Genomic DNA, 27,443 nt, shown 5'->3' with positions numbered 1-27,443 from the left:
GCCTCCATTATGGTGTTTTTCAAAAGTTTCCATGCAGTTTGTAGGCATTTCATTCTTTTGACTGTTCCTTTTCATTTCCATTTAACTAGCTCCCTTGTTTTTGTAATTTCCCTTTTTGAAGTTAAATGCTACTGTGGAGGGTTTCTTTGGTGTTTTCCCCCCTACAAGAATGTAAAATGTAATTACATTACGGTTGCTATTACTGAACAGCTCAGCTCTATTCACCTCTTGGACCAGATCCCGTGCTCCATTTAGGACTAAAACAAGAAGTGCCTCCCCCCTTGTGGGTTCCAGGACTAGCTGCTCCAGGAAGCAGTCATTAATGGATTTATGGTTCATTGCAACAATCTGTAACCCAGTAACCCCCCGTTTTTGTCATATGATTGCAACGGTGTTAACGGGCCACTTCGCTTCTGAATGGTCTCTTAGAATACAGGGTAACTCTTTTTGCTAAACTATCTGTTCCACCTTGTATTTGGCTCTGAGTACCTTACCCAGCCCTGAAGAAGAGTTATGTGTAGCTTGAAGGCTTGTCACTCTCGCCAACAGAAACTGGTCCAATGAAAGATATGACCTCCTCCACCCTGACTCTCTCATATCCTGGGACCAACAAGGCAAAATCATAAAGTAACAGCTTTCAGTCTCTACCGGCCTGGGCTGGATCTGAACCAGTCAGCCAGATGCAGCCTGTACAGTGCTGCCCATGACGATGCCATTGAGCATGGAATCACGCCCCCCCCCCCCGTCCACTTAGCTGGGCTGTGCTGAGAGGGACTGAGGCCCATAGTTGCAGGCTGTTCACTCACTGCAGGGACATAGCCGCTAAAGAGAAGGAACCAAAAATCAGGGCCAAGGTGAAACTCACTGCAGGGACACGAGCGTCTGGTTCTCTCTCATCGCCAGTGCAATAGCCTTGACACCTTCATCATACAACAGATTCGCCGCTAGGCTAGAGGCAAAGTACAGAGAAATGAGTTAAACACAGTGTGATGCATTACACCTGCCTCTGGTGGGTTGAAGTGCAGTGAGACAAGTGCAAAGGGGGCAGGGGAGGGAAGAGACAATAGGATGACATTAAAAGGCAATTAATGGGAAACAGATAAAAGGAAATACACATGGTTTTTACACTGCAATAGGTGATTAATCTGTGGAACTCACTGCTGCAGGACATGGAGGCAAATAGCTTCAAGGTTTCAAAATGGAACTAAACATTTTTAGGAACAAGAAGAGTGTCTGCACTGGTACTAGTCAGGATAATATTGCAAGGGCTTGCTCCATCCTCATAATTCAGGGCATCTGCTGCAGTAAGGAAGATGCTACCCCTTCTTCCCCCACCCCCAGTGGCAGGATATTTCACACTGGCTTATGTCTTCTTCTCAAGCACCCACTGGTAACTTCACTAGATGAATCGCTGTCTTATCTGCCGAGGCTAAGTACTCCTGAGGGATCAGTCAGGTCCACTCTGGGTATTCTACATTCTGCTTTCCACAGAACTCCAAGTTACAAAATGGTTAAGCCAAGCACAAGTTCTTTCGGTCTGCTTACATACTTGAACCACAGGGTCATCAGGCCAGATCATGCCTAGTGAGAAACCCCAGGAGCTTAAACTAACAGAGCTCCTGGAGTATCGTGTGAGTGGGGATTGCCACTGGAAAACCCCCACCCTCCCCCATGCTCCCCAGCCTCCTGCCCCTCATGGTCTTCTCACCTGTGTTTGGGCCCAAACAAACCCTCCAGGAGGACCTGCCAGGGCAGACCTGGAGTCTGCAGAAGCTGATGCTGGCCCTGGGGGGATGGTGCTGTGGAGAGCAGCTGTCTTGCCCTGACTCCTCCCCACCCAAGTACAGCCCCCCAAAAGCAGCGGACAAGCAGCCATGCAGCGTGCAGATGGAGGAATGTCTGCAGAGCTGGAGGGAGGCGGGAGGATGCTGGTTTGGGGCAAATCCCTTCCCTCAAAGGGAAAACAACGGAGGTGATGATATGGCTCCAGAGATTGGACCTAGAAAGGGCCAATCCACCCCACCCCTGATGAGCCATCACAGCGCTGCTCCTTGTCATGCCTTCTCCTTGGCCAAACTCACCTGATCCCCAGCCTGAGTGTTCCCCATTGCCCCAAGGACGCACCCTTGGCCACAGGTATTCCACAGCCACGTACCAACCTGTCCTCCCGCACAAGAGCAGCTCCCCTGCACCTGCCTGAGGGCAGTACAGCTGCCGAGCACACAGCGTAAGCTGGGGCAGAGGATTTGGACTTCGAAAGCAGGCTGACTTACTCTAGGTTCCTCAGTGTGTGGTTAGCGCGCAGAGCGTTGGCTATCTCCGGCGCCCCCTCTTGGCCAATGGAATTCTCCCGAAGGCTAGGAAAAGACAAGAGGTCACTGGGATTCCCTCCTTCCAGGGCAAGGAGTGGGAACAGCTCCGGACATTTCTCATTCTCTTCCGGGCACTCTTTGTATTTTAGGGCGAACAAGACAAACCAACTGGGCCGGCAGGGGGCGGTAGCCTCTAGGCGAGGGCTCTCCGGGGCAGATAGGGGAGGGCGAGGCCGCCTGGCACGTGCAGGTGAACATTCGATGCATGAGCAGCTGCTGCAGTCACACACATGTCTCAGGCCCTGAACAATGCCCCTCGCTCTCCCTTCACCCAACACACAGCCTCCCTACGCCAGGCCCTGCTCTTTGTAGGCTGGCAAAAATCCCTGTTAGGGGAGGGAGCAAAAAACCAGATTGGAATGATCAGCGATGAACATCTAGCCCAGCCCAGGTTTTCCTCTTGCACTGCTCCCGTGGCCCTCCCCAGGTCACGTGGCTGCTCCCCCCTGGTTATTGCCTGCTCCCCAAGTCAGAGGGGGTTAGAATTTCCATCTCACTTTGGGAATGACTCACAGACTCCCTGCCCCCAGCAGGGACGCAGCGAGTTACTCCAGTGCCATTGATTTATCCTCTAGGCGGGGAGCAGCCGCAAAGGAGCAGCTGAGTTTGGGCTGGGCTATTCAGCAGAAGGATATTTTCATTTTTCCCCACCTCCACCGAATATACACCATACTCATTGCCTCAGGGTTTCTGCTGGGCACAGAGATTGCGCAGCACAGGGCCAGATGTTTCCTGTATCTGCGTGGGGCTACAAAGCGGTGGTGGGAAGGATGCAGGGAGTGGGCAGAGTCCCTGGAGAGTAATGAAAGCAGGCTCAGAGGTGCTGTACCCCGTAAAGGGGAAGTGGCTGAGTGGGATGGGGCATGGCCAGGGGTAACAATCGCTGCGTCTCCAAAACAGGAGCCATGGTACCTGCACCAATTTGTGCTCCCCAGTGCCGCTCTGGGATCTCTGCCGATCTTGCAGACAAAACCCCTCCAGCAACTGCTGCTTGGGCAGTATCCTTCAACAGGAAGCTGCAGTGCAGCTCTGCCTTTCAATGCCACAGTAGTCCCCATAAAGGTGTTTAGCACATCTGTTGCGGGACCCAAGTGGCCTGAAATATTCTGGAGAACACCCAAGTGCCAAAGCCATCAGGAGCAGTCTGCAAAGGCTCTCAGCATTGGTTCACTTCTGCTAGAACTTTTCATTCCTTCTCATTTTGTTTGTATTCTTGTAATTTAAAATGGAATGCTTTGTAAAAAACTCTGGTAATGGCCTTTGTATTCAGTGGAAGCAATCAGCCACGCCTGCTAGGAACGGACCTGGGAACAATGCACCAGGGGAAAAACGGCAGCATTTCTGGTATTTGTAATCTACTGGAAGAGGCTTAGTGGGTCTTCATCTGTTATTAAGCAGCCCCTGCAGGCCTTACTGTCCTTTTATGGTAATATCAGTGAACAATTTTAAAGATTTGTGTCTCCATTGGTGTCTGATCTGTGCAGGACAATCTACCTTAGAAAAAGCACCTTTGTGATTTAGCCTATTTCATTTGTTTCTGTAAGCAGGGGAGAAATGCATTGTGATCAGTTATATACAACATCGCAGCAGGAAATAAATATCCCAGGTTTCAGTCTGGCACATTGTACTTTCTAAATGTAACAATAGAAACATGTAATTTCACTTCGGACGTTTGCCCCTGTTGCTTGCAGTGCTCACAGATGTTTTACTTCAAACTTTCAGAGTTTGGCAACACAGTCCAGTGCTCCTTGTTGGAGATTCTGAAAAAACTCCCACCCTAATTTTGTTAAATCTCTCTCTCTCTCTCTTTTGTAAGTGAGTTTAGCATTGGACTGACAGCCTGTATTTATCCCTAGAACAGGAGCAGGGCAAGTGCCCCACCTATCCCTGCTACCAATGTGCATCACCTCTGAGCCACCCCCTGCAGGTGTTCATGCCCTGCAGAAACTAGGGGGTTCATTAGCACCAATAGTGGCCCTGGTTTCTGTCTACTCTTCATAGACTCCAAGGCCAGCAGGGACCATTGTGAGCAGCTAGTCCGACCTCCTATGTAACGCAGGCCAGAGAACAGCCCCAAATAATGCCTAGAGCAGAGCTCTTAGACAAACATCCAATGAAATGGACTAAGACCCAGCAAACGTATTTCCCTGACTAGCCATCAGGGAGCAGGCTGGGCTGGACTGGAACTGACCTACAGATGGAAGCTACTAAATCATCCCCAGTCCCCTGAGCTGTCCATCTCCTCAGCTGCACGTGGGTGTTTTGAAAAATGTTAAGTGTATTGGCCAAGGGAGGGTTACTGTACGACTGGGTTTCCCCGGACATCACCTCTCTTTTGATCCTCCACCCTCTGTCCAGAAGGATTTTTCAAATCAGAGGCAACGTCTGGGAGTTTTCAAGCAGATGTTGCAGCTCAGAAAGGGCTGGATCCACGTCCAATTGGTCCCTTCCTTGCAACTGCAGCTGATTGGTCCCTTCCCTGTAGCAGGAGCTGCCAGATCCCACCCACCCAGGCCCCAGATCCCAGCCCTGGGGTGGGGGAGAACCCCGCAGGGAGGCACTGATGGACAGGCTGGCGCTGTGTCCTGGGTCTGCACCAGCCACCCTGCCACCATGACAGGGAGCGATAGTGCCCCCCCACCTCAAGAGTGAGGCCACAGGTACCCCCTCCAAAAAACCCCAAATACTCCCTTTCCAGCACCCCCTAAATGCCTTCTCCTGTCCAAATAGACATACACCCCTCCAGCACCCCCCAAGTACCTCCTCACAATAGAAAAACACATTCTTCCAGCACCCCGTACCCTCCCCCATCCCAGTACACACACACACCCCCTTCTGGCACCCCCCAAATACCCCCTCCAGCACCCCCCAAATACCCTCTCCTGTCCCAGTACACATACACACACACCCCACTCCGGGACCCCCCAAATACCCCCCATACAGCCCCTCTAGCTCTCCCCCGCACCCGGCAGTGTCCTCTTTTTGGGAACCTGAAATATGGTAACCCTAGGCCAAGGAGACTCCCCCTGCCCTCCCCCCCCACCCCATTTACCTTCTTTGGCTTGCAATGGTTTCGCTGCTAGCAGCAGGATTAGAAAAAGCACAGCTGAGCTGATCCATTTCACAAGGAAAAAAACAAACCGAGTTAGAAGAGAAGCTCAGCTGTATGAAGAGGTGACACCCACCAAATTGGGATCCAGACCAATTAGGTGGGTGCAAACCCGTTGCCCCCCTGGGCCTCCCCTCACCCCCCACCCCCGGAAACTGGTCCCATTCGCCCAGGAGCTGCAGGGTGGGGGGTCGTGCTTCAGTAGCAAGGAACGCATGCTGTAGCTAGTGCAAAAAACAAGATTACTGCCAGAGAGACCTGGAAGGTGCTGCGCCGAATGACACAATTCTTGTGGTGACAACATGGCCAGATGGCCAGCCCGTGTATGTGTTCGCGATCTGAGTGGGGCAGTGTCGGGAAGAGGGGAGAGCTGAGACCAAGACTTACTTGAGGCTGATGAGGCCCCGGTTGGAGCGGAGCGCTCCTATCAGTGCCGTGACCCCCGCGTTACTGATCGAATTGCTCTGGAGGCTGAAACACAAAGAGATACAGCAGAGTGTCACCACAGGAACGACGCAGTGGGCCTTCGTACCAGCCCAGCACTGGATGAGTTCACCTCGTGTGATTAAGAGTGAATTCATCACGGCAAAACGTGCCAGCCTGTTGGAAATCCTGGACAGGTCAGCAAAGCTCGCCAAAGCAAAAGCCCCGCCCCCCCCACCAATGGAGGAGGGGCCACAGAGCCAGCAATCAGCTAAGCAGTGGGGATACCAAAGATAAAGCAGGAGCAGGAGTGAGGGTCACAGGTTCAGAATGAAGCGGCTGAGGACACCAAGCAGAGAGCCCCAGACAATGCCCCCAGCTCCCCAAAGGAGTCCCAAGAGCCAGTGGATGCCACCCAGAGGAGCTCTGCTTGGAGACAGGAGGTAGGTAGAGGCCAAAAAATAGGTGCAGGGCACATGCCTGTCCAGCTTCCTCTTCTGGGACTGACAGACACCCCTCAAGAGACAGCTGGCTAGGAGGCCCCTGGACTGTGTGGGGCCACACATGGGGAGTGCAAAAAAGGAAAAGAGGTGGGGAAAGTTCAGCCAGAGCCCCAGCAGGCAGTCCTGGGAGAGCTGGGAGAGGGGGTGCACCCAGCTGCACTGAAGGGAGGTGTGCGCTGACGTCCCCCTCTTGGCACAGAAGGGGCACGTGCTCCCGGTGAAAGGTGCCAGACTGAGAAGACAAAAGTCTTCCATTTGCCCCCGGGACAGGGACAGTACAGGCAAGAGCAGCAGGCGCGCCCTGCCCCAGTCCTGAGCAGGAAGGAGCACGTCTGTCGGGGCGGAGGGCTGCTTGGTTTCTAAGGCGAGTCAGTCTGCTGCCCCTCTGCTGAGACTCCTAACCAGGGTGGAAAAGTTTTGTGATGGAGCCCATGAGGAAGCAGACAGTGGACAGCAACTCATTTCCCACAGGCCACCAAACCTCTAGCAGGGAAATAACTCTGGGCACAACAGACAAGGGCTGGTTGCAACGGGGAAAGCCAAGGCTCCTTATGCCACCCCCAGTCCTCCTGTCTTCTTTGCTGAATCTTCCTGCTACTACCCTCCTCTGAAGATACCAAGACTTCCTGGGAGATCCCCTGGAACTGATCCCCCAAAAAAATGCACGAGGCCATCACGCCCCTAGCCATTCCCCTCCGCCCTGCAGATCATCAATGGGAAATTTTCCCAAAGAAACCTACCAGCCTCTTCCCCACAAATGCCCCTTCTGCTTTCCACAGACATGAGTTGGGGGAACAGACAAGGATGGGGTAGGAGGCAACCCCAGATCACTCTGGATCACGACTCTGCCCTTGGGAGAGCTGAGCGGTGGAGCATTAACAAGCACACCTTGGCAGCGAAGAACAATGCATCAGGGGTGCTCCAGGCACTTGAGTGGCAGGGGACTTACTCCAGGGTTGTGAGACTGTGATTCACTCTCAGAGCTTCGGCCAAGGCTACGGAGCCAGTGTCCCCCACACAGTTACTGGAGAGGCTGTGAGAAAGGAAAGGGAGATCAGCCATTAGCAGCTGTGAAATTGCAGTCAGAGCCCAGAGGCAGGGGATCCCAATCAGCCTGAGAAAAGCCAGCCCCCACCTTGGCCCCCTAGTGAGGGGGTGGCTTGGTTTCCTCACAGCTGCCAAGTCTCACAATGGGAAAAGTGAGTGTTCCGCAGTGACGTGCCAAGGCCGAGTCCCCAGCAGGCCAGTCACATCCCGGGAAAGGAGGAGCTAGGTGGGCAAGAAGGCCCAGCACTTTAGCAGCAATACGAACACCTCCATCTGGATTCTGCATCTGATCACCCCATCCCAACATAGGACAAAATGACAGTAGAAAACTGACCTGGTAAAGGAACAGCCACAGGCACCAAATACATTTACAATGCAAGCCAGAGCGATGGAGACCTCGCCCATCCACAGAGAACAGCTGTGTCCACTCAAGCTCAAAGATCAATTGCCCATTCAGTGACACTGTGTCCCTGTCAGCCTGTGGCATGTGGTGATCCTATCCCGTACTGGTGGGGTGTGTGGAATGTCTGCTCTGTGAACCCTCGCCCACCTACTCAGGGGAACTTGGGGCGCTTTTCTGATTTATATTGTGCCCATTGCTGCGTTACATGGGTGTGGCTGAGAGATTAAAGTGAATCGATGCTAACCGCTGGCATAAATCAGCAGCTGTTCCTTCTGTACCCTCACCCACTGGCAGGGCAAATGCTATCTGGCTACAGGCCCACATAAGAAAAAGGCGACGCAAATAAACGCCTCTTGCACGGCTTCCTAAATTGTTTCCACACTTGCATCTTGGCAGAATGTCGGAGGAAGTTCATTTCAAAGCTGAAAGCACTCCAAAGACAACACCCTTCTGCCCATCCCTGGGAGATCAGCCCTTTTAAGAGAATCATAGAATATCAGGGTTGGAAAGGACCTAAGGAGGTCATCTTGTCCAACCCCCTGCTCAAAGCAGAACCAATCCCCAATTTTTGCCCCAGATCCCTAAATGGCCCCCTCAAGAATTGAACTCACAACGCTGGGTTTAGCAGGCCAATGCTCAAACCACTGAGCTATCCCTCCCTCCGTAGGGAGGTCCCTCAAGAGGTCATCAAGTCCAGCCCCTTGTGCAGAAGCAGAACCAAGTAAACCTACACCTTCCTGACAGGTGTCTGTCCAACCTGTTCTGAAAAACCTCCAGTGATAGGGTTCCACAACCTCCCTCGGAAGCCTGTTCCAGAGCTTAACTATCCTTATGGCTAGAAAGTTTTTCCTACTATCTAACCTAAATCTCCCTTGCTGCCAATTAAGCCCATTACATCTGGTCCTACCTTCAGTGGACACGGAGAATAGTTGATCACTGGCCTCTTTAGAACAGACCTCATCATATTTGAAGACTGTTATCAGATCCCCCCATAGTTTTCTTTTCTCAAGACTAAACCTTTCCTCATAGGTCAGGGTTTCTAAACCTTGTGGCATTTTTGTTGCTCACCTCTGTACTCTCTCCAATTTGTCCACATCTTTCCTAAAGTGAGGCATCCAGGACTGGACACAGTATCCAGCTGAGGCCTCACCAGTGCTGAGCAGAGTGGGGTAATTACCTCTGTGTCTTATACAAGACATTCCTGGTAATGCTCCTAGAATAATATTAGCCTTCTGCAAATGTATCACTTTGTTTACTCATTCTATTTGTGATCCACTATAACCCCAAGATCCTTTTCAGCACTACTCCCGCCAAGTCAGTTATTCCCCGTTTGGTAGTTCTGCAGTTGATTTTTGCTTCCGAAGTGTAGAACTTTGCACTTGTCATTATTAAATTTCACTTTGTTGATTTCAGACCAATTCTCTGATTTGTCAAGGTTGTTTTGAATTCTAATCCTGGCCTCCAAAGTGCTTGCAACCCCTCTGAGCTTGGTGTCATCTGCAAATTTGATAAGCATCCTCTCCACTCTATCATTAATTTCAATATTGAATAGCACCAGACCCAGGACTGACCCCGGCAGGACCACACTAGATACGCCCTCCCAGTTGCACAGCGAACCACAGATAATTACTCTCTGAGTACCGTCTTTCAACCAGTTGTGCACCCACCTTATAGTAAATTCATTTAGACCGCATTTCCCCTTTTTGTTACGAGACTGTCATGAGGGACTGTACCCAAAAGCCTTACTAAAAATCAGGGTATATCACATCTACTACTTCCCCGCATCCACTAGTCCACGAGTAACCCTATTGAAGGAAATTAGGCTGGTCTGGTATAATTTTTTCTTGTTTAATAATTTGCTCCAGTATCTTTCCAGGTATTGATTTCAGGTTGTCTGCTCTATAAATCCCTGGGTCCTCTTCAGTGTTCCCTCTCATTTTCCCCACCCATGTGTGGAATGAATTTTGTTATGTGCACCAATATGGAAATGATGTGTGACACATCACCTACATATTGGTGCACAGAACAAAATTCATGTGGTGGGGGTGGGGGCGAGGGGTTTGGAGTGTGTGTTGGGGGGGGGGCTCAGAGCTGGGCCAGAGGGTTGGGACGCAGGGGTGTGATGGCTCTGGCTGGGCGTGCGGGCTCTGGGGCGGGGCTGGGGATGAGGGGCTCAGAGCTGTGGCAGAGGGTTGGGGTGCATAGGGTGAGGGCTCCAGCTGGGGGTGTAGGGCTGGGGATGAGGGGTTTGGGGTGCAGGAGGGTGCTCTGGGGCTACGGTGGGGAGAGAGGACTCCCCCTAGCTCTCTCTCCCCGCAGCAGCACCTGGGGTGGGGCTAGGGAGATGCGCCTCTCCCCCATCTGCAGCAGGTCCATGCCGGGGCTGGGTTGGGGGCGGGGGAAGGGTGTCCCCATAGGCACCGACTCCGTGGGTCTCCAGCACTCACAGAGAAAAATTAGCCACTGGCAGCCAAGCTCCCCCTCCCTCCCAGTGCCTCCTGCCCTCTGTGAACAGCTGTTTTGCAGCATGTAGGAAGCTCCGGGAGGGGGAGGAAGAGCGGGGATGGGGCGCACTTGGGGGAGGAGGCGGGGCGGAGGTGGGATGGGGCAGGAAGAGGTGGGGTGGGACCTGGGAGGGAGCAGGGGATCAAGCACCCCCCTGGCTGAAGGGGAAGTCAGCGCCTCAGGGCACCCTTCCCCCAGCCGCAGAAGGTTGGGGCCAGGCTAGGTTGGGGCTGGGGAAGGGGCGCCCCTCCCACAGCTGCAGCAGGTCCTAGCTGGACAGGTTCCCTGAGCGCCTGCCCAGCCTGCATGGCCAGCAGCTTATTTAGCTTACAGGAAACTTAGATCCTCTTTGTCCCCCTTTCTAAAGACCAGCACTGTGTTTGCCCTTCTCCAGTCCTCTGGGACCTCACCCATCCTCCATGAGTTCGCCAATATAATCTCTAACAATTCCAAGATTGCTTCAGCTAGTTCCTTAAGTACCCTAAGATGAATTTCACCAGGCCCTGCCAACTTTAATACAGCTGATCGATCTGAAAATTCTTTAACCTGTTCCTTCCCTAGTTTGGCTTTTCATAGAAATGCTCTTGGAAGGGAAGCTTTCCAGGGAGTTGCAAAGTGCGACCCCAGACATGTGTTTAGCTCTAGTGCTTGTCTGATTTGTGTTCCCTGACTACGGTGGTTTGTATTTCTGGGGGCACAGCTGCTGTACTTCCAGCAATGGGTGTGCCCAGGTCCTCTCCAGGGTACATTATTAACATAAGAACAAGTGTGGCCAGACTGTACCCTTCTGATCGGCATGCAGAGGATCCCCTTCGAACAGGTCTCTCCCTCCCCGTGCTGGAAAAGGGGCCATGGAGGTGTGGCTCTTCCCAGTGAGGCATGCTGGGGGGATAGGGCAGGCAGTGGGTACACTGGAATAAGGTGGCCACTCGCCCGTTTCCAGAATACCAGACATCCTAGTACTTCCAGGAACAGCATGACCCCATCCCCGCCAACATGATCCTGCCCCTGCCAGCAGGACAGTAGATGTGAGGTCACACTGCCTGGGCAGAAGCCATTTTTAAGAGCTGCAGGGTGCTGAGTGGCGTCCCCCATCCTACATTGGAGAAAACCACGTCTGGTTTTGTCCCAGTACCGCACAGGGACAAACCTCTCAAAAAGGGGCTATCTAGTTTGGTACCTACACTGGAGGAAGGAGTGAGAGATGCATCTCTTCCCCCGGACACCCAATAGAGATTCCTCCGGAGATATAATACAGCCAGCTGCCCCCTCTACAGTGGGAGCCCCTCTCCCCTTTAATGGGAATCCTGCCAACACGGCTGCCAAGCGGCCGGGCAGTCAGGAAGCAAGGTATAGCTGCCGAGCACCCGAGCTGCTGCACAGCCCCAGATGGTCTGCGTGGATGGCCTTGTGCCCATAGAGAGCCCAGATATCCCTTCCAGGCTCAAGGTGTCCACAGGGTTTTGGGGCCACATGCTTGCTGCAGGAAGGCACTCGACAGCGAGCAGGGGATGAGCAGAGGTCAAACCCTGGCCTCCCAATGAAGAATGCACAGGAAACCCTGCCAGGGGAGTCTGGTGGAGTTTCCTGTCCCTGGCTGGCTGTTACCACACACTACCTTCCCGCCCCACTCGTGTCCCTGTGGTCACAGCCGCGCACCCATCCACACTCATGAAGCTGTATATAGGGTGCAGCACTTGCACTGACGTCAGTGTCTCTATCATATCCCTGCTGATCTACTACAAGATACATCACACGGGAACTGGTGAGCATAAACATTCCTCCCATGCCTATGAAATGACTCCCTGACCGCCCACCCTATGCACATTCTGCCATTCTGAGCCACAATGAACAGTCAGTCCATCCCTCCATGAGAAATCCCCCTGATTTCAGTGGGACCACCCATGGAATAGGGGTGGCAATATCTGGCCTTTCTTGTACACCATGTCATAACAGGTTGGGACAGATCCTAAGGGGACTCAGAAGTTAGTGTCACCCTCAATCGTTGTTCATCTCTCTATTAACTTGTAACCTCTGTGTCAATCCTTACATCAGTTCCCTGAGATTCCCATTCTGCTTCAGTGCTTCTGCTATTTTCTTTGCACCTTGGGGCCCAATGGAGTTCTTCTGAAGGCTGTGAAGAAGACAGAATCACCCATAAACTTCAAAAAGAGGGAGTCAGCTCTCCATCAATAACACACTTTAACTTCCTTCTTCTCACTTGAGGTCTCCCATTTCTGGCTGAGGCACTTCTGCCTCTGTATATTTTGTACTCCCCTAATGCACACAGGTAGCTTTGGTGCACACTCTTTTGCTATTTATACCTTCATCCCATCTCTTATCATGCTCTACTAGACCTAGATCCTCAAATTCTCTCTGAATAGCTGCCCCAGGTAAGCTGGTGGGTGGACTTTTCCATCAGAGTGGAGGATGGCAGACTAGCTGGCCTGGTCACACCAAGTAACAGCCATGATCATGTTGTTATCAGCCATTACCATATTGACAGACATCATCATCATCATCAAGGCAAATCCTTGCCAATCTAGCATCACACTTGACATCACACTCTGTTACATGCCCTATTCGACCTGACCTAAAATCATAGCAAAGTAGGGCTGGTAGGGACCTTGAGAGGTCATCTAGTCCAGCCCCTGCGCTATGGCAGGACCAAGTAAACCTAGACCATCCCTGACAGGTGTTTGTCCAACCTGTTCTGAAAAACCTCCAGTGATGGAGATTCCACAACCTCCCTTGGAAGCCTGTTCCAGTGCTTAACTGTCCTTACAGTCAAAACATTTTCCCCAATATCTAACCTAAATCTCCCTTGCTGCCAATTAAGCACATTAGTTCTTGTCCTGCCTTTAGTGGACATGGAGAACAATTCATCATAGTCCTGTTCATAACAGCTCCTCATGTATTTGAAGACTATTATCGGGTCCCCCCTCTGTCTTTCCTCAAGACTAAACTTGTCCAGATTTTTTAAACCTTTCCTCATAGGTCAGGTTTTCTAAGCCTTTTATCCTTTCGGTTGCTCTCCTCTGGACTCTCTCCAGTTTGTCCACATCTTTCGTAAAGTGAGGCAACCAGAACTGGACACAGTATCCAGCTGAGGCCTCACGAGTGCTGAGTACAGCAGGACAGTTACCTCCCATGTCTCACATATAACATTCCGGTTAATACACCCCAGAATGAAATAAGCGTTTTTTTGCATTTGCATCACATTGTTGACTCACATTCAATTTGTGATCCACTCTAACCCCCAGATCCTTTTCAGTAGTACTATCACCTAGTCAGTTATTCCCAATTTTGTAGCTGTGCATTTCATTTTTGCTTCCTAATTGTAGTAGTTTGCACTTAGCTTTATCTTCTTAGTGGTTAGAATAAATAAGACAGACTGGGTATGAACCAGGCAAACAAACCAGGCACCATCTTCCTCAGGGTCCACCCCACCATCTATCATGTTTCCTTCAGATCGGCTCTGTCCTGCCCCCTCCTGCTCCTTGAACAGAAGAGCATCTCTCTCCACACTTGGCCTCTGCCCACTTTTGGGCACAGCAATTGCAGTAGATTTAGCGCATTGTAGGCGAATGGGTTTGCGGGAATGTGGTTCCTGTAAGATGGAAACCAGCTTTGATGTGAGCAGTGCAGGCTTCCTTGTGTGAAATGGTGGCACCCTTGCGACTGGAGCCTGGGCAATGGAGGAGGAATTGAGGTCTCCCATTATTAATCTCCCGTGATTAATGGAGTGCAAAGACATGATTAAGTGTCTGAGTAGAGACACGGAAAATGGTCAGATTGTGGGGCAGAGGACAATGGCTCATCTGCTTGTGCTTTCAGATGGCCCTGACCAGGAGGCCAAGCCAAGAAGGGGAATTAGCAGCAGGCTGCTGTGACCACAGCGCTGCCCTTGCAGATGGCCGCGGAAAGGAGCAGACAGCAAACCATAGGGGAGCTTGGGTTTTAGAATCACTCACTGCAAAGTTGTCAGCTTGTGGTTGGTTAAAAGGGCCTCAGCCAGGAATTTAGCACCATCTTCCTTGATCACGTTATTCTGGAGGCTGCAGAGATAACACAACACAATTATTGTGGAAAAACTAGGAATTAGAGCAGAATGCAGCCACAGACTGTCCCAGCCTGTCTCATATTAGCCATGCCGTCTCCTGAGGCCACAGGCAATGGTATAAAAGAATGAACCCCCATGTGCCTGAACTTCCTGTGCTGTTCTTTTCCTAGTGCGCCTCCTGAGTCTTGCCCCCAGCCCCTGCCGTTTGGGACTGCCTCCTGCCCCCTTAGCAGCCTACCTCTTCCAGACACCTCTTGCCCTTTCTCGTCTCCCTCCCTTGTGTTTAAGGTGGTGGGGTTGAGTCACACATTCCTTCACACCACACCACTCCACCACACCACGCCACATGGTAAAGAGTCCTTAAAGTGGCTGTAGATTACACGGACATCCACTTTACACATCTGCCTGCACCTGATGGCCCTCACACTGCCAGAGCGGGGTAAAGCAGCCTGAGGGTAACAAAGACATCAGGCCCTTCATTTTTTATATTGTCTTATAGGCCACTTCTATCCCTCCATTTCCTCCTCTGCCTAGTCTTCCTTCTGCCTGGCTTCCTGCTCTTCCCCGCCCCTCGGTGCCATCAGAAGAACATAAAAGAACATAAGAACAGCCATATTGGGTCAGACCAGTATCCCGTCTTCTGACAGTAGATGGTACAAGGTGCATCAGAGGGAATGAACAGAGCAGGGCAATCATCATGTGATCCATCCTCTGTCATCCAGTCCCAGCTTCTGGCAGTCAGAGGTTTAGGACACCCAGAACATGGGGTTGTGTCTCTGATCATTCTTGGCTAAGAGCCAAGAGAGGGGGAAGGGATAGCTCAGTGGTTTGAGCATTGGCCTGCTAAACCCAGGGTTGTGAGTTCAATCCTCAAGGGGGCCATTTAGGGATCTGGAGCAAAAATTGGGGATTGGTCCTGCTTTGAGCAGGCGGTTGGACTAGATGACCTCCTGAGGTCCCTTCCAACCCTGATGTTCTATGACCTGTCCTCCAGGAACTTATCTAGTTCTTTTTTGAACCCAGTTATACTTTTGGCCTTCACAGCATCCCCTGGCAATGAGTTCCACAGGTTGACTGTGCATTGTGTGAAGAAAAACTTCCTCTTGATTGTTTTAAAACTTTCTGCCTATTTTTTTACAATAATCATAATCATGATTTTTAAATAGCAGTTGAATCTCAATATGGAGAATAATTCAATAAATATAAACAAGACAGTAAGTCAATAGATATTGTACTCAATAATAAGATGTTGGGGCATGTATGCCCCAACCAGATCCATCCCAATCCCTCAGTCCATGTACTAAGTTATGCCCTATGACTTCTACAAAGAGAATGGGGGAGGAGGGAGAGTTCAAAGTAGTTCCGGATAGTTGGTTCAGGGTAAGGAGATATAAGTAGACTGGGTTGGAGCCAGAACTCCTCAGCTTGACTCCCTCACACCTCAGACTGGGGAAGGGGGTATTCAAAATCCAAATCTCAGTTTTGTGGTTTGAGCCAATACCTAGATCTATTGGGCTTGATTCTGATCCTGCCTTGGTTTCTCACTGGCATAAGTTCATTGACTTCCTATTCCTGATTTATGCCAGCATCCCTGAGAGGAGCACCAGGCCCACTGGATCCGTAACTTACGAAGTACAAAACTCAACAGGTTCAGTTGCTAGGGAATCACATGAACAATTCCTTTGATTTCCGTTCACAGGGGCCCAAAAGTCCAACCACTCCAAAACCTCAGAGCACAACTCAGCCAAAACCACTGAGTTTCTCCTCGTTCCATAGCCAAAGTGTAAATGTTACTTACTAGTATGCAGTACGTTTATACGTACAGGCAATTTGCCCTGGATCTGACCTCATCTTATTAAAGAAAAGGGATAGCAGAGAAAATCCAAGAACACAACACAGATGTTGCTGTGTCCCTGGACAGCCCTTTTGACACGACACCATAAAGCACAGCATCACTGTAAAGAGCTAGCAGCTTCAGTGAGCGCATCCCCCACACAGCTGGGCATCTGGAGAGAACTAAGTAGCATCTAGGTGGCTTCTCCTGGGTCCCCTGTAAAGTTAAGATGGAGACAACTCTCAGGAGTTGTCTGCTTCTGCCAAAGCCCTGTCAGGAAAGGATTGTTCCTGGACATTGCAAGTGAGATGTTGTTTCTATGGCTATTGCACCTGTGACAGCCACCTGCTGCAAGCTGACTGCACTTATGCTGGGATGAAGGAAGCTGTTTACTACCCACAATCTTTCTAGTCTAGTCATTTGAACATCTGATAGCCAGTGAGATGAGGACTGTTCACACCCATACAGCGGTCTCTCGCACATACAATTATGTCTATTAGGAATTAGCTTTCAGAAGAAGCCAAGGAAAGAAAACCAACAGCACTTACTTCAGGGAAAGTAGGACTTGGTTTATTTTCAGTGCATCAGCCAGTGCTTTCGCCCCTGTGGGTCCGATGGCGTTACTGCGAAGGCTGGGGAGAAGGCGAAATGAGGATAAAGAGAGAAAGAAAAGCTAAAGTTAGAAAATCCGGACAAGAACAAAACTGGTATGACAAGGGAGAGTTAAGGGTGGACATTCAGTTTAAACCTTGATCTTCTCAGCAAGTGGGGCTTAGCCTCTGTTACTGGAACTCAGGGTGACTTTAGTGCAGTTTAATAGGTCGCCATGGGAGGAATCAAGAGTCAACTGTCCATCATTACATAGATTCACAGCTAAGGCCAGATGGGTCCATTGCAATCATCTAGTCTGACCTCCTGTAGGATACAGGCCAGAGGTCTTCCCTGAATTACTGTAGTTCCTGTCTGAACTAGAGCAGAGCTTTTAGAAAACCATCCAGTCTTGATTGAAAACTTGCCAGTGATGGAGAATCCACCATAACCCTTGGTATGTTCCACTGGTTAATTACCCTCATTGTTAAAATGTGTACCTTATTTCCAATCTTAAATTTGTCTAGCTTCAACTTCCAGCCATTGGAACTTGTTAGATCTTTGTCTGCTTGACTGAAGAGCCTATTGTCAATTCTTTGTTCCCCAAGTAGGTATTTAACAGATTGTGATCAAGTCACCCCTTTACCTTCTCTTTGTTAAGCTAATTAAACTCAAGGAGCTCAGTCTGTCACTGTAAGGCAGGTTTTCCAATCCTTTAATCACCTTTGCAGCTCTTCTCTGTACCTTCTCCAAGTTATCAACATCCTTCTTGAACTGAGGACACCAGAACTGGACACAGGATTCCAGCAGGGGTTGCACCAGTGCCAAACAGATGTACTATAACCTCCCTGCTCCTACTCTAGTTTCCCCTGTTTATATGTTCAAGGATCGCATTAGCTCTTTTCGGAACAGCATCACACTGAGAGCTCATCGTCAGCTGATTACCCACCATGACCCCCAAATCTCTTTCACAGTCACTGATTTCCAGGGTAGAGTCCCCCATCCCATAAGTACAGCCTACGTTCTTTGTTCCTAGATGTATAACTTTACATGGAAAAGTTGAGTATATTTCACACAAATTTGGTGTCCCCCGACTACTATTATTGAAAATCATTGACATCACAAATAAATAAGTGTGAAACTGAGGCTGTAGAGAGAGCTTTTCACACCCAAGGAAGGAATCATACAGCGCCTTACATTTCCTGGATGAATAACTTTTTGGGGTCCCTCATTGTGAATCTTTGTCACGATGTCTGCAATGCTCGTTCATTCTGAATGTGGGGGGAGCAGGGAAGGGATTTTAACCTTTGATTTTTTTCACAAGAGGGCATCACATGAGCTTTCTTACTGGATTTCAGTGTTCAAGCGGCTTTGGGGGTGGAATCTTTGATATTTGGTGACAGCTGATTTCAGAAAGAGAAAAGAAGCTTGGCAGCTGACATTTCTTTCATTAGTCACCAGTCAAGAATACTACAACCACAACATTCATCTCTTCTGGGAACTGATTACGGTGGGCAGGAGCCATCCTCCAATGTGGAGAAATTAAGGTCAGCTGACGTCACCCATTCTATTTAATCAATTTTCATGAAGGAAACGGCCGACGGCGTGTGAGTGCACTGGAGGCACCCATGTTTGCCCACAGCATGGACGACATCAACTAGGAAACATACGAAACTTACTCAAGTACCGTCAGGCTCCTGTTGACCATCAGAGATCTGGCAAGGGCTTTGGCCCCTTTGTTACTGATCTGGTTTTCTGCCAAGCTGTCCGGGAAAAGAAATTGGAGTTAGCATCTAGTCTAAGGAGAACAAATACAGTTCCTAGCCCATTACATCCCTCTAAGCCTGCTGCCGGCCACAGAAACTGCCAAGGACACAGCTGAGGAATTTGCACGGAAGAGGAATACTGTTATAACATGGAGGTGACCATATTATGTTTGAAAAATACAATTCCATTGGTTCATTATAAGATCATGTTAACCCTTTGGAAACCAGTTGATCCCTGGGTATATGTCATCTGGGGACTGAGGACAATGGCAGGTGCAGGGAGAGGTGCTGGCTGTTGACAGACCTAGCTGGACTGGAATTCATTCCTGCAACGAGTCCCATGGCCCCAGCGAGCCATCCCTGTCCTTGGCTGTGCTCTGCGGCTATGACTGACAGTTCTCCCTGGCTGGGTCCCAGGAGGGCTGTGGGAAGGTGCTGCACCACACTGGGGCAGGCAATGACTCATGTGGAAGTGAGAGGGAGTCTGGGCAGGGGCACAGAGCTGGAGGAAGGAAGAGGTAGGTGGGGAAAGGTAGACTCTGCTTGCTGGTGGCCCGGTGCTCCCAAAGAGGGGAGGGTCTCCTGCTGTAAGGGGGCAGGAGAACAAGGAGCCACAAACTTATCCTCAGGAGCAGTGCAGAGTGCTAGGCAGAACACAATACTCAGCCTCAGTGTCCTACAGGTTAGCCATTTGCCCCACGGTTTTCAGACATGGGCCACTAACCAGATCCGACTTTGTTATTCCAAATAACTCGCAGACTCAGAGATCTGGACCAGAAGGGACCATCATGAGCCGCTAGTCTGACCTCCTACACATCACAGGCCACAGAACCTCCCCCACCCACTCCTGTAACAGACCCCTCATCTCGGGCTGTGCCACCCAGGTCCTCAAACCTCACCTGAGAGACTCCGGTAACCTGCCAGCTTAAGGTACTGGGGAATTATCTGCACAGCTGACTTTGAAGGCATCAGCACTGCTTGTGGCCTGGCTACTTTATGAATGCCTTTTCTCAGAAGAGCTCAGAGAGAGCCTCCACCAGCATTGCAAAGCATACTGTCTGCACCAGCACTTTAGTGTCTGAGCCCACGGGAACTATTCCTTGTTAATTCCACATTTCAGAACCCCTGGCCCAAGAGAGCTGGGAACTGCAATTTGGAGAGCAAAACTCCAGTAAAACTAAGTACAAATCACAGTCCTCACTTCCCTGCCTTCGGCCACAATTTGCCGCTCAAGCAGCAGATTTCAGAAAGAGACAGAGGCTGATATCTAGCTGAAAATTACTGATCTAGGCGGCACTGATCACAAGTTTTGAGAGTCAAAGTCTGCCCATGAACTGCAATTAGCTGTGTAGAGAGACAGCGTGGCAGTGGGAGACCTGCCCTGCTCACCTACCCCTCTTGACAAACGTGTGTTCCCAAAGCCACCACCCTGACTGTGATTACAATAAACATCCATTCTCATACCAGCAAATGACATCATCATCATCTTGGTCAATTAGCATTGCCCAGCAGGGGAGCCTCCACCCTGGAAGTCCCCCTGTTAGAGGAGGCGTTTGCTGGTCAGTTAAGATGGGATTGAGCACCAGTTTAGGAGGCAGATTGGTAACCCAAACTGCTCGGGGGTTAGGCGGTTACCTGCATGCACTGAAGTACGAGAACATATCTCACTGGGCTCTACAGCAATATTAAGAGAGACAAAAAGGTCAATTTTAGTGTGGAGAAGATGACTAGTGAGTGGCTAGGGCTTGCAAGTCAAACATAAGAATGGCCATACGGGAGCCATGTAGATCAATGGTCCATCTAGCCCAGTATCCTGTCTCTGACAGCAGTCAGTGCCAGATACTTCTGGCAGTCAAGAGACCTAGAGACATCCAGACCATGGGTTGCATCTGTGACCATCTTGGCTAATAGCCATTGCTGGACTTGTCCTCTTTGAACTTATCTAATTCTTTTTTTAACCCAGTTACACTTTTAGCCTTCACAACATCCCCTGGCAACAAGTTCCACAGGCTGACTGTGTGTTGTGTGAAGAAATACTTCCTTTTGTTTGTTGTAAACCTGCTGCCTATTAATTTCATTGAGTGACCCCTGGTGTTTGTGTTATGAGAAGAAGTAAATAACACTTCCTTATGCACTTTCTCCACACCTCTCATGCTTTTGTAGACCTCTATCACATCCCCCCACATTAGTCGTCTCTTTTCCATGATGAAAAGTCCCAGTCTTATTAATCTCTCCTCATATGGAAGCTGTTCCATACCCTTAATCATTTTTATTGCCCTTCTCTGCACCTTTTCCAATTCTAATGTATCTTTTTTGAAATGGGGTGACCAGAACTGCCCACAGTATTCAAGGTGTGGGCGTACCATGGATTTATACAGTGGCATTATGATATTTTCTGTTTTATTCTCTCGCCCTTTCCTCATGGTCTCTGTTCTGCTCTCTTTGTTGACTGCTGCTGCACCCTGAGTGGATGACCACGCGGAGACACATGGCGCAATGCTTTGCTGAGGGCACATCTCACAACACAGCTTAGATCATGTGAATGTTTAGAGAGTTCATGAACCTTTAGCTCAAATGGCCACTGCAGTGACACCCCAAAATATTTTATGAATGCTAGCCAGTACCTCATCTTTTGAATCTGACAATCCTTCACACTCAGCACGCTCCCCAACAGCTCCATCACGTTGTCCTTAAACTTGTTGTTGTCCAGCCTGGCCAACAAAGCAAAACAGAAGAGACGGCTGAGAACAAAGCATTTTGATAATACAAGGAGGAGGAGCAAATGTCCATTATGAGCTGCTGAGAGTGAGAGCTCTCCGAAAAAATGAAGAGATCCTGATCTGTGCAGCTTCCATGCTCAAGAGTTCACAGAGTGACCCCCGTCAGAGGTAGCATGTTCCTTGAGATGCTGCCTTTCACAGTGAAGCTGACCTCCCCCCACCATCCCCCAGCAAGGAGCCGAGAGCCTGTACACTGCTGATCCTCATGACTAGAGAACGTTCCATATGCACAGCGCCAGAAGAGTCCGTTCTCTCTAGGATAACGCAGTCACACTTACCAGCATCCCAGGATAACTCTAGGAGGCCCTATTCTTCCACAGAGAACGTCCTCTAAAAACTTGGAGATGCTTCACTTATACAAAAATCACATTTAAGTCCTTTGGGTTCCTCCAATGAAAGATATGGCAGAAGTGTAAAGCCTATTCCAACATAGCGATACAGGACTCTGCACTGCCCAGGGGCCTCTCTTTATAAGTCTTGTAAGATGGCATGAGGTTGTAGTTGCCACAGGTCATGTCATTACCATTAAATACATGTTCCAGGCCTGCACAACACTAAAATGCACTGTGTTGAAGCCAGTGCCGGTCCTTGTCACCTGGTCTTACTTTGTCTACTTGTCGCTAAGTCTGATATTAGGAACAGCTGACTTTTGGGGACGTCTATCCAATGGGGATGCTAAACCAGCCTCAAATGGTATAAAGATCCAATAGACTTCTGGATTGCTATTGGGACTGTGAGTGAAATGCAAAATCTTCTACCTGTGAGTTGCGGATTCTCATCCATCCAGGCCAGCAATAACTAAAGGTCTTTTAAGGGCTATCCATTGGCCAATGTGAAATGAGTTGGGGATCTGAGTCCAATTGCTAGTGGAGAAGTGCCCATGTCATCCCTCGCCCAATTAAATCAACACCTATTATTGTAACCTCAGCAGAGAGGCCAAGTACTATGAAGTGAAAGCGACTGAATTAGCCTCTGCTCCTCAGAGGTGAAGGTACAATGTGAAAGTAGTTCAAGTAAAGACACCTGCCTCCTCTTAGTCTTGTTACCTCTACCAGCCCACAAAGCAAGAATGCCAGTTCCAGACTCCGTGGTCTCCTAAGCGGCCTCTGTAAAGCAATACTACCAGCATCTCAGGATAGCTCATCAGCCACTGATACACATAGGTAATAACAAACACAGCACAACGTTTGGCATAGTAGTACTGCCGCTTCCACTTCCCCAGCTCCTTTCACCCAAAGAACACGTGCCATTTTGAACATATTAGACTAATAGACTTTAAGGCCAGAAGGGACCATCAGGATTATCTAGTTTGACCCCCTGCACATCGTAGTCCACAGAACCTCACCCACTCCTGAAATAGACCCTGGATTAACCAAGCCTCCCATCACCCTTGTGAAGTAGATAGTATCCTCTCTCCTTTACAAGTGGAGAAATTGAAGACCAGAGCTGGAGTGACCTGCCCAAGGTCATACAGCAGGTCAGTGGCAGAGCCAAAAATAGAATAATAGAATCACAGGACTGGAAGAGACCTCAAGAGGTTTTCTACTCCAGTCCCCTCCACTAGAAGACCCCAAGAGTCTGGACTTTCAGCCCCCAGCTCTGAACACGACACATATTGCCTCAGTACCACATGCCCATACCATTCTTCTCTGCACCTTTAGAGTATATTTCTGTTTGCAGGACAATAGTCCTGAATAAAATAATTGCCACATATCCTTTAAACAGCTGCTACTTTCTACCGCATGTCACAAAAATGTGGAAATAGTCCCGATCCCTACAGGAAACCCAGATCTGACTTACCGGAGATTACTGCAGAAGAGAAGCTGTGAAAGCAGACTTTTGCAGATATTGTAGGTGAGGCAGTTGGAGAGGTTTGTCTCCTCCATGCACACCTCAGAGACCTGGAGGAGATAAGCCAGGGCAGAGCAATTCACTGGTGTTAACATCCCAGCCAAGCTCTCATTTTTCATAGCTTCCTCCACTGTCTTGGCCAGCTCCATGTGCTGCACTTCATACAAGCACTGCATGATGTTCACGGTCCTGGAGGAGATGACATAGTCAGTGTTCAGGCAGCTCTGGAGAAAGCTGATCATGTGGCTTCGGAAGCTGTTATGCTCATCCTTCACCAAGAGCCAACCAGACAGCAATTTGTTCACCTGTGGGGAGAGAAGGCCAGAGAGAAAGCGCACAAAGATATCCAGCTGCCCATCCTCTGACTGCAGTGATCTCTGGACAGCATTCTTAAAGTGATTGAGGAAACCAAACTTAGGCCAGGACATCCCGCTCTCAGTAAAGAGATCAAATATTGCTCGCTTTGCTGAAGCATAGTAATAAGTGGCTGCCAAAAACTCCTGGAGGGTTAAATGGGAGAAATAGTAGACAGTGGAGAACTGCATCTCTTCCTTGAGTAACATCCTACTGCACAAGCTGCCTTGTAGTGATGAGAGGTCTATGCCATAGGCTTTCAAGTCTTGTTCGTAAAATACGTACTTTCTCTTGAGCAGACCATAAAATGCCAGCCGACCCAGGTTACCAATAATTTTCTTGCTGTTGTTTATAGCTTGTTCTATCCTGGGAGTCTCCTTCTGTTTTTCCTGCCAGTCACTACTCAGTGCCATTTTAAAGTAATAGGAGTAGATTTCTGATAAAGTCTTTGGAACAGTTGTCATTTCTTGGGATTGATCAGTGCTGTTCTTTAGGAAATAGCCCATTGAGGAGCCAGATATCCAGCAAAAGGCAGGAACCGTACACATTGTGTACAAAGATCTGTTAGCCTTGATCTGACCCAAGACTTGATTGGATAAGTCTTTGTTCTCCAGGAACATCTGATCCAAGAAGTCCTTGATCTCCACTGCTCCAAAACCGCGTATTTCTGTCATCCGGTCAACTAGGCCACCTGGGATTTGGCTGGCTGCTGTGGGCCGTGAAGTGACCCAAATGGAAGCTTCCTGGAACAGGTTGCCACGGATAATATTGGTGATCAGACTATCCACTTGAATCTCCTTTTTGGGGTCCGTGCAAACAACTGTGTTGGAAAAATCTAAAGGAGTCTTAAACTCATCCAAGCCATCCAGAATCAGTAAAATCCGGGCTGTACCATTGGAGATAAAGCTGGGTTCAGTGATGTGAGGAAATACTGACCGGATGAGCCTCTCAGCAGAGAGTTTCTCATAAGTGTTCAGTTCCCGGAAACTGAGAGGTAGCACGAATATGATATCCTTATTGACCTCCCCTTTGGCCCACATGCAGACAAACAGTTTCACCAAAGTGCTTTTGCCAATCCCAGCCACACCCACGGTCACAGAGATTCGAGGAGGAATGCTGACTTTAGACAGAGGAAGGAAGAGCTTCTCCAGGGGGATTTTCTTGGCAACATTTCTCATGCCTTTGGTGGCCTCAATCTGCATGACATCATGCTCTTTCTGCTGAATATCTGTCAAGCCTTCCACCAGCAGAAGGTTAGTGAGCCTCTCCAGCTGGCCAAGTTCCACACCAGTTCCATAGCGGTTCTGGAGACTTTCCAAATGCTTTTGCACCATAGGGTCTGTGTAGAGAGAAGCAAAATAGGTCAAGAGGGAGACAGACAATGACCACAAGCATAAGCAATAGGCACAGCCTGACCTTCTCTCATTATTGCAGGGAAGAGAAGCCAGCTGGAGCTTCCGGAGGTCAGGAAAGCACGTTTGAAAACTCGCAACCAAGGGGGAGGGTTGTACCAGCTGTAGATGTGATTGTGATGGGGAGCACAGTTCTCATTACTCAGACACACTCACCAGCTACCAGAAGGACGGGGCTGGAACTGCTTTGGCTGCTGGTTACCGCTGCTTTGTCGAGGAATGTGTCGACTGAATGTCAGGGCAGGAAACTGCACCCATCACTGAATCACTGAAGTTAGAGATGGAGCCATCTCCTCCAGCCCCCAAGCAAAGGCACAATGTCCCGACTGCATCTGCTCTAGGACTTTGTTCAATCTAGTTTAAAATGTTTCATAAGGAAGTTTAAAAAGCCCGAAGCAGCAAATCTTTGACAACGATGGTCACAAATTCTCCCTGCTGTGATCCCACCAATCCCATCAATCTACTTTCCAGGGGTAGAAGTAGCCCTGGTGTTAAATTGCTTTGACAGAAAACATTGGTTCAAATAAAATGGAACCATTGATTTCTGGGGAAGGGCCTCTCTCGCAGTCTGAGATTTGAACTGGTGCCGAAACTGAGGCCTCATACAAAGGTTTCCCGATATCCATTAGCGACCCTTTTGTTTTCATGGTAACGGCTCCCGTAACTGCGCTAGCGTCTTGCTGTGCCTGCCAGTTAAGTCAATCACAGTTTCACAAGAAACCAAAGTGAGTTATGGTCCGAGTTCAGCACAAGTTCAGCTCCAAATCTCAGAGTGCAAGTTCCCCACTCAGAGTGTCCTTCACAGAAATAAGTAGTTCTGTGGCTTCCAAATGAACGTGCAATTCCACTAGCAGGTCAGGCAGAGGGTGGTGTACGCAGGAACACCTTACGCTGTCTCCCACTCCCTTAGATGGAGTGTTACGGAGTCTGAGAAAGGAAGGGTACATTGAAGTAAAGGGTAATTAACTTACAGTAACTCCTTACTTAACATTGTAATTATGTTCCTGAAAAATGCACCTTTAATTGAAATGATGTTAAGCGAATCCAATTTCCCCATAAGAATGAATGTAAATGTTGGGGTTAGGTTCCAGGGAAACTTTTTTTTGCCATACAGTACAGTACTATAGTTGGGAGGTGCCCCCGCCTTACCCCACACAGGCACAGCCCACTGGCACTGGAGACAATGAGGCAGGCAAGGAGGCTGAAGGTGCTGTAGGCTAGGAGAAGCACATTGCGCAGTGACAGCTTCCCCTACTCTGCAAGCACCAAGGGTGGGGGGCTCAACCCTCAGCCACCCACTCCACCCCTTCCCCCAAGTCCCCACCCTTAACCCTCCTCTTCTCCCCCCCCCCTTTACTCTGCACGCTGCGTCCTCGCTCCTCTCCTCTCCCTCCCCTGCCTCCTGCCCACGGCAATCAGCTGGCTTGCAATGTGCAGGAGGGAGAGAGGAGGAGCGAGGACATGGTGCGCAGGCTCCCCCTCCCTCCCCTGCCTCCTGAACACCGCCAGCCAGCTGACTGCCACGGGCAGGAGGCGGGGGGAGGAGGAGGAAGGCGCTGATCCGCGGGGTCTGCCGGCGGGCAGAAGGCACAGTGGGGGGTGTAGGGGAGCTGATGCGGGGCTGCCAGCTGTGGACAAAGCAGGCAGCCAAACGATGTTATAGTGAAGCATTGCACAACTTTAAATGGAGCATGTTCTGTAATTGAGCGGGGACGTAAGATCGAAACAACGTTAAGTGGGAGGACATTAAGTGAGGAGTTACTGTACATATTCATACACCCTTCCCTCTTAGCTGCGTTTCTCTCTTGCTAGACTCTCTTGACCAAATTCAGAGCTGATATGTAAGGAGGAGATGCAAACAACATGGTAGTGAGTGGGTCAGTCAGTCAGTTGAAGGACTTGTGTACACAGGAAAGTTTTACCAGTTATACCAATATTGTTATTACCCATGTGGACATTCTTATTCCAGAATAAGAATGGTTTTTTTAGATTTAACTTCAACTCCTTCGCAAGCGAGAAAAGTGAAACTGACAAAAGCCATTCTTGTTCTGCAGTAGGAATATTCACATTCGGATCAATACTAGTATAATGATAACAGTTTAAATTCACTTCTTAGATTATACTGAAAAAAATATTTTCTGTGTAGACAAGGCCTAAGGGAGCCTATCTAGTCTATGTTGATGGAATATGCATGTCAAAGGGCTGGAAGATCTGTTGCACCAGATAAGACTTTCCCAGTCTCATTTAGACTCAGCTGTCAGTGACTCCAGTTTGCCATAGCATGGCTTACAGTAGCAGCCCAATGTCTGCACTGTACGTTCCATGATGGATTTAGTTTGTAAAATCCCTGGGATGGGGACTGTGGTGCTCAGTAAATCATCATCAGAACATGGCTGTTACTTTTTAAATATAGCACAAGACTTCTTGTTTGGA

At 49.5% G+C, this 27,443-nt stretch overlaps 1 protein-coding gene across 4 annotated transcripts in view; it reads right to left on the bottom strand.

Moving 5' to 3' along the window:
* NLRC3 (NLR family CARD domain containing 3) overlaps positions 1–27,443 on the bottom strand; it is a 73,614-nt gene that overhangs the window by 13,581 nt on the left and 32,590 nt on the right. For all 4 annotated transcript variants that reach the window (XM_073362807.2, XM_073362805.2, XM_073362806.2 and 1 more), the window contains 10 exons: positions 23,194–24,937; positions 21,238–21,324; positions 18,527–18,610; positions 16,808–16,891; positions 14,337–14,420; positions 12,413–12,496; positions 7,357–7,440; positions 5,869–5,952; positions 2,274–2,357; positions 866–949 (listed from right to left, as the gene is read on the bottom strand). In XM_073362807.2, the coding sequence (XP_073218908.1) occupies positions 866–949; positions 2,274–2,357; positions 5,869–5,952; positions 7,357–7,440; positions 12,413–12,496; positions 14,337–14,420; positions 16,808–16,891; positions 18,527–18,610; positions 21,238–21,324; positions 23,194–24,937 (2,503 nt within the window). The remainder of the gene's footprint in view (positions 1–865; positions 950–2,273; positions 2,358–5,868; positions 5,953–7,356; positions 7,441–12,412; positions 12,497–14,336; positions 14,421–16,807; positions 16,892–18,526; positions 18,611–21,237; positions 21,325–23,193; positions 24,938–27,443) is intronic.

Source organism: Lepidochelys kempii, chromosome 10 (assembly GCF_965140285.1).
Source record: "Lepidochelys kempii isolate rLepKem1 chromosome 10, rLepKem1.hap1, whole genome shotgun sequence".
NCBI lineage: Eukaryota > Metazoa > Chordata > Testudines > Cheloniidae > Lepidochelys > Lepidochelys kempii.
The sequence above is the reverse complement of the archived record's forward strand: the minus strand, read 5'-3'. Positions and strand labels throughout refer to the sequence as shown.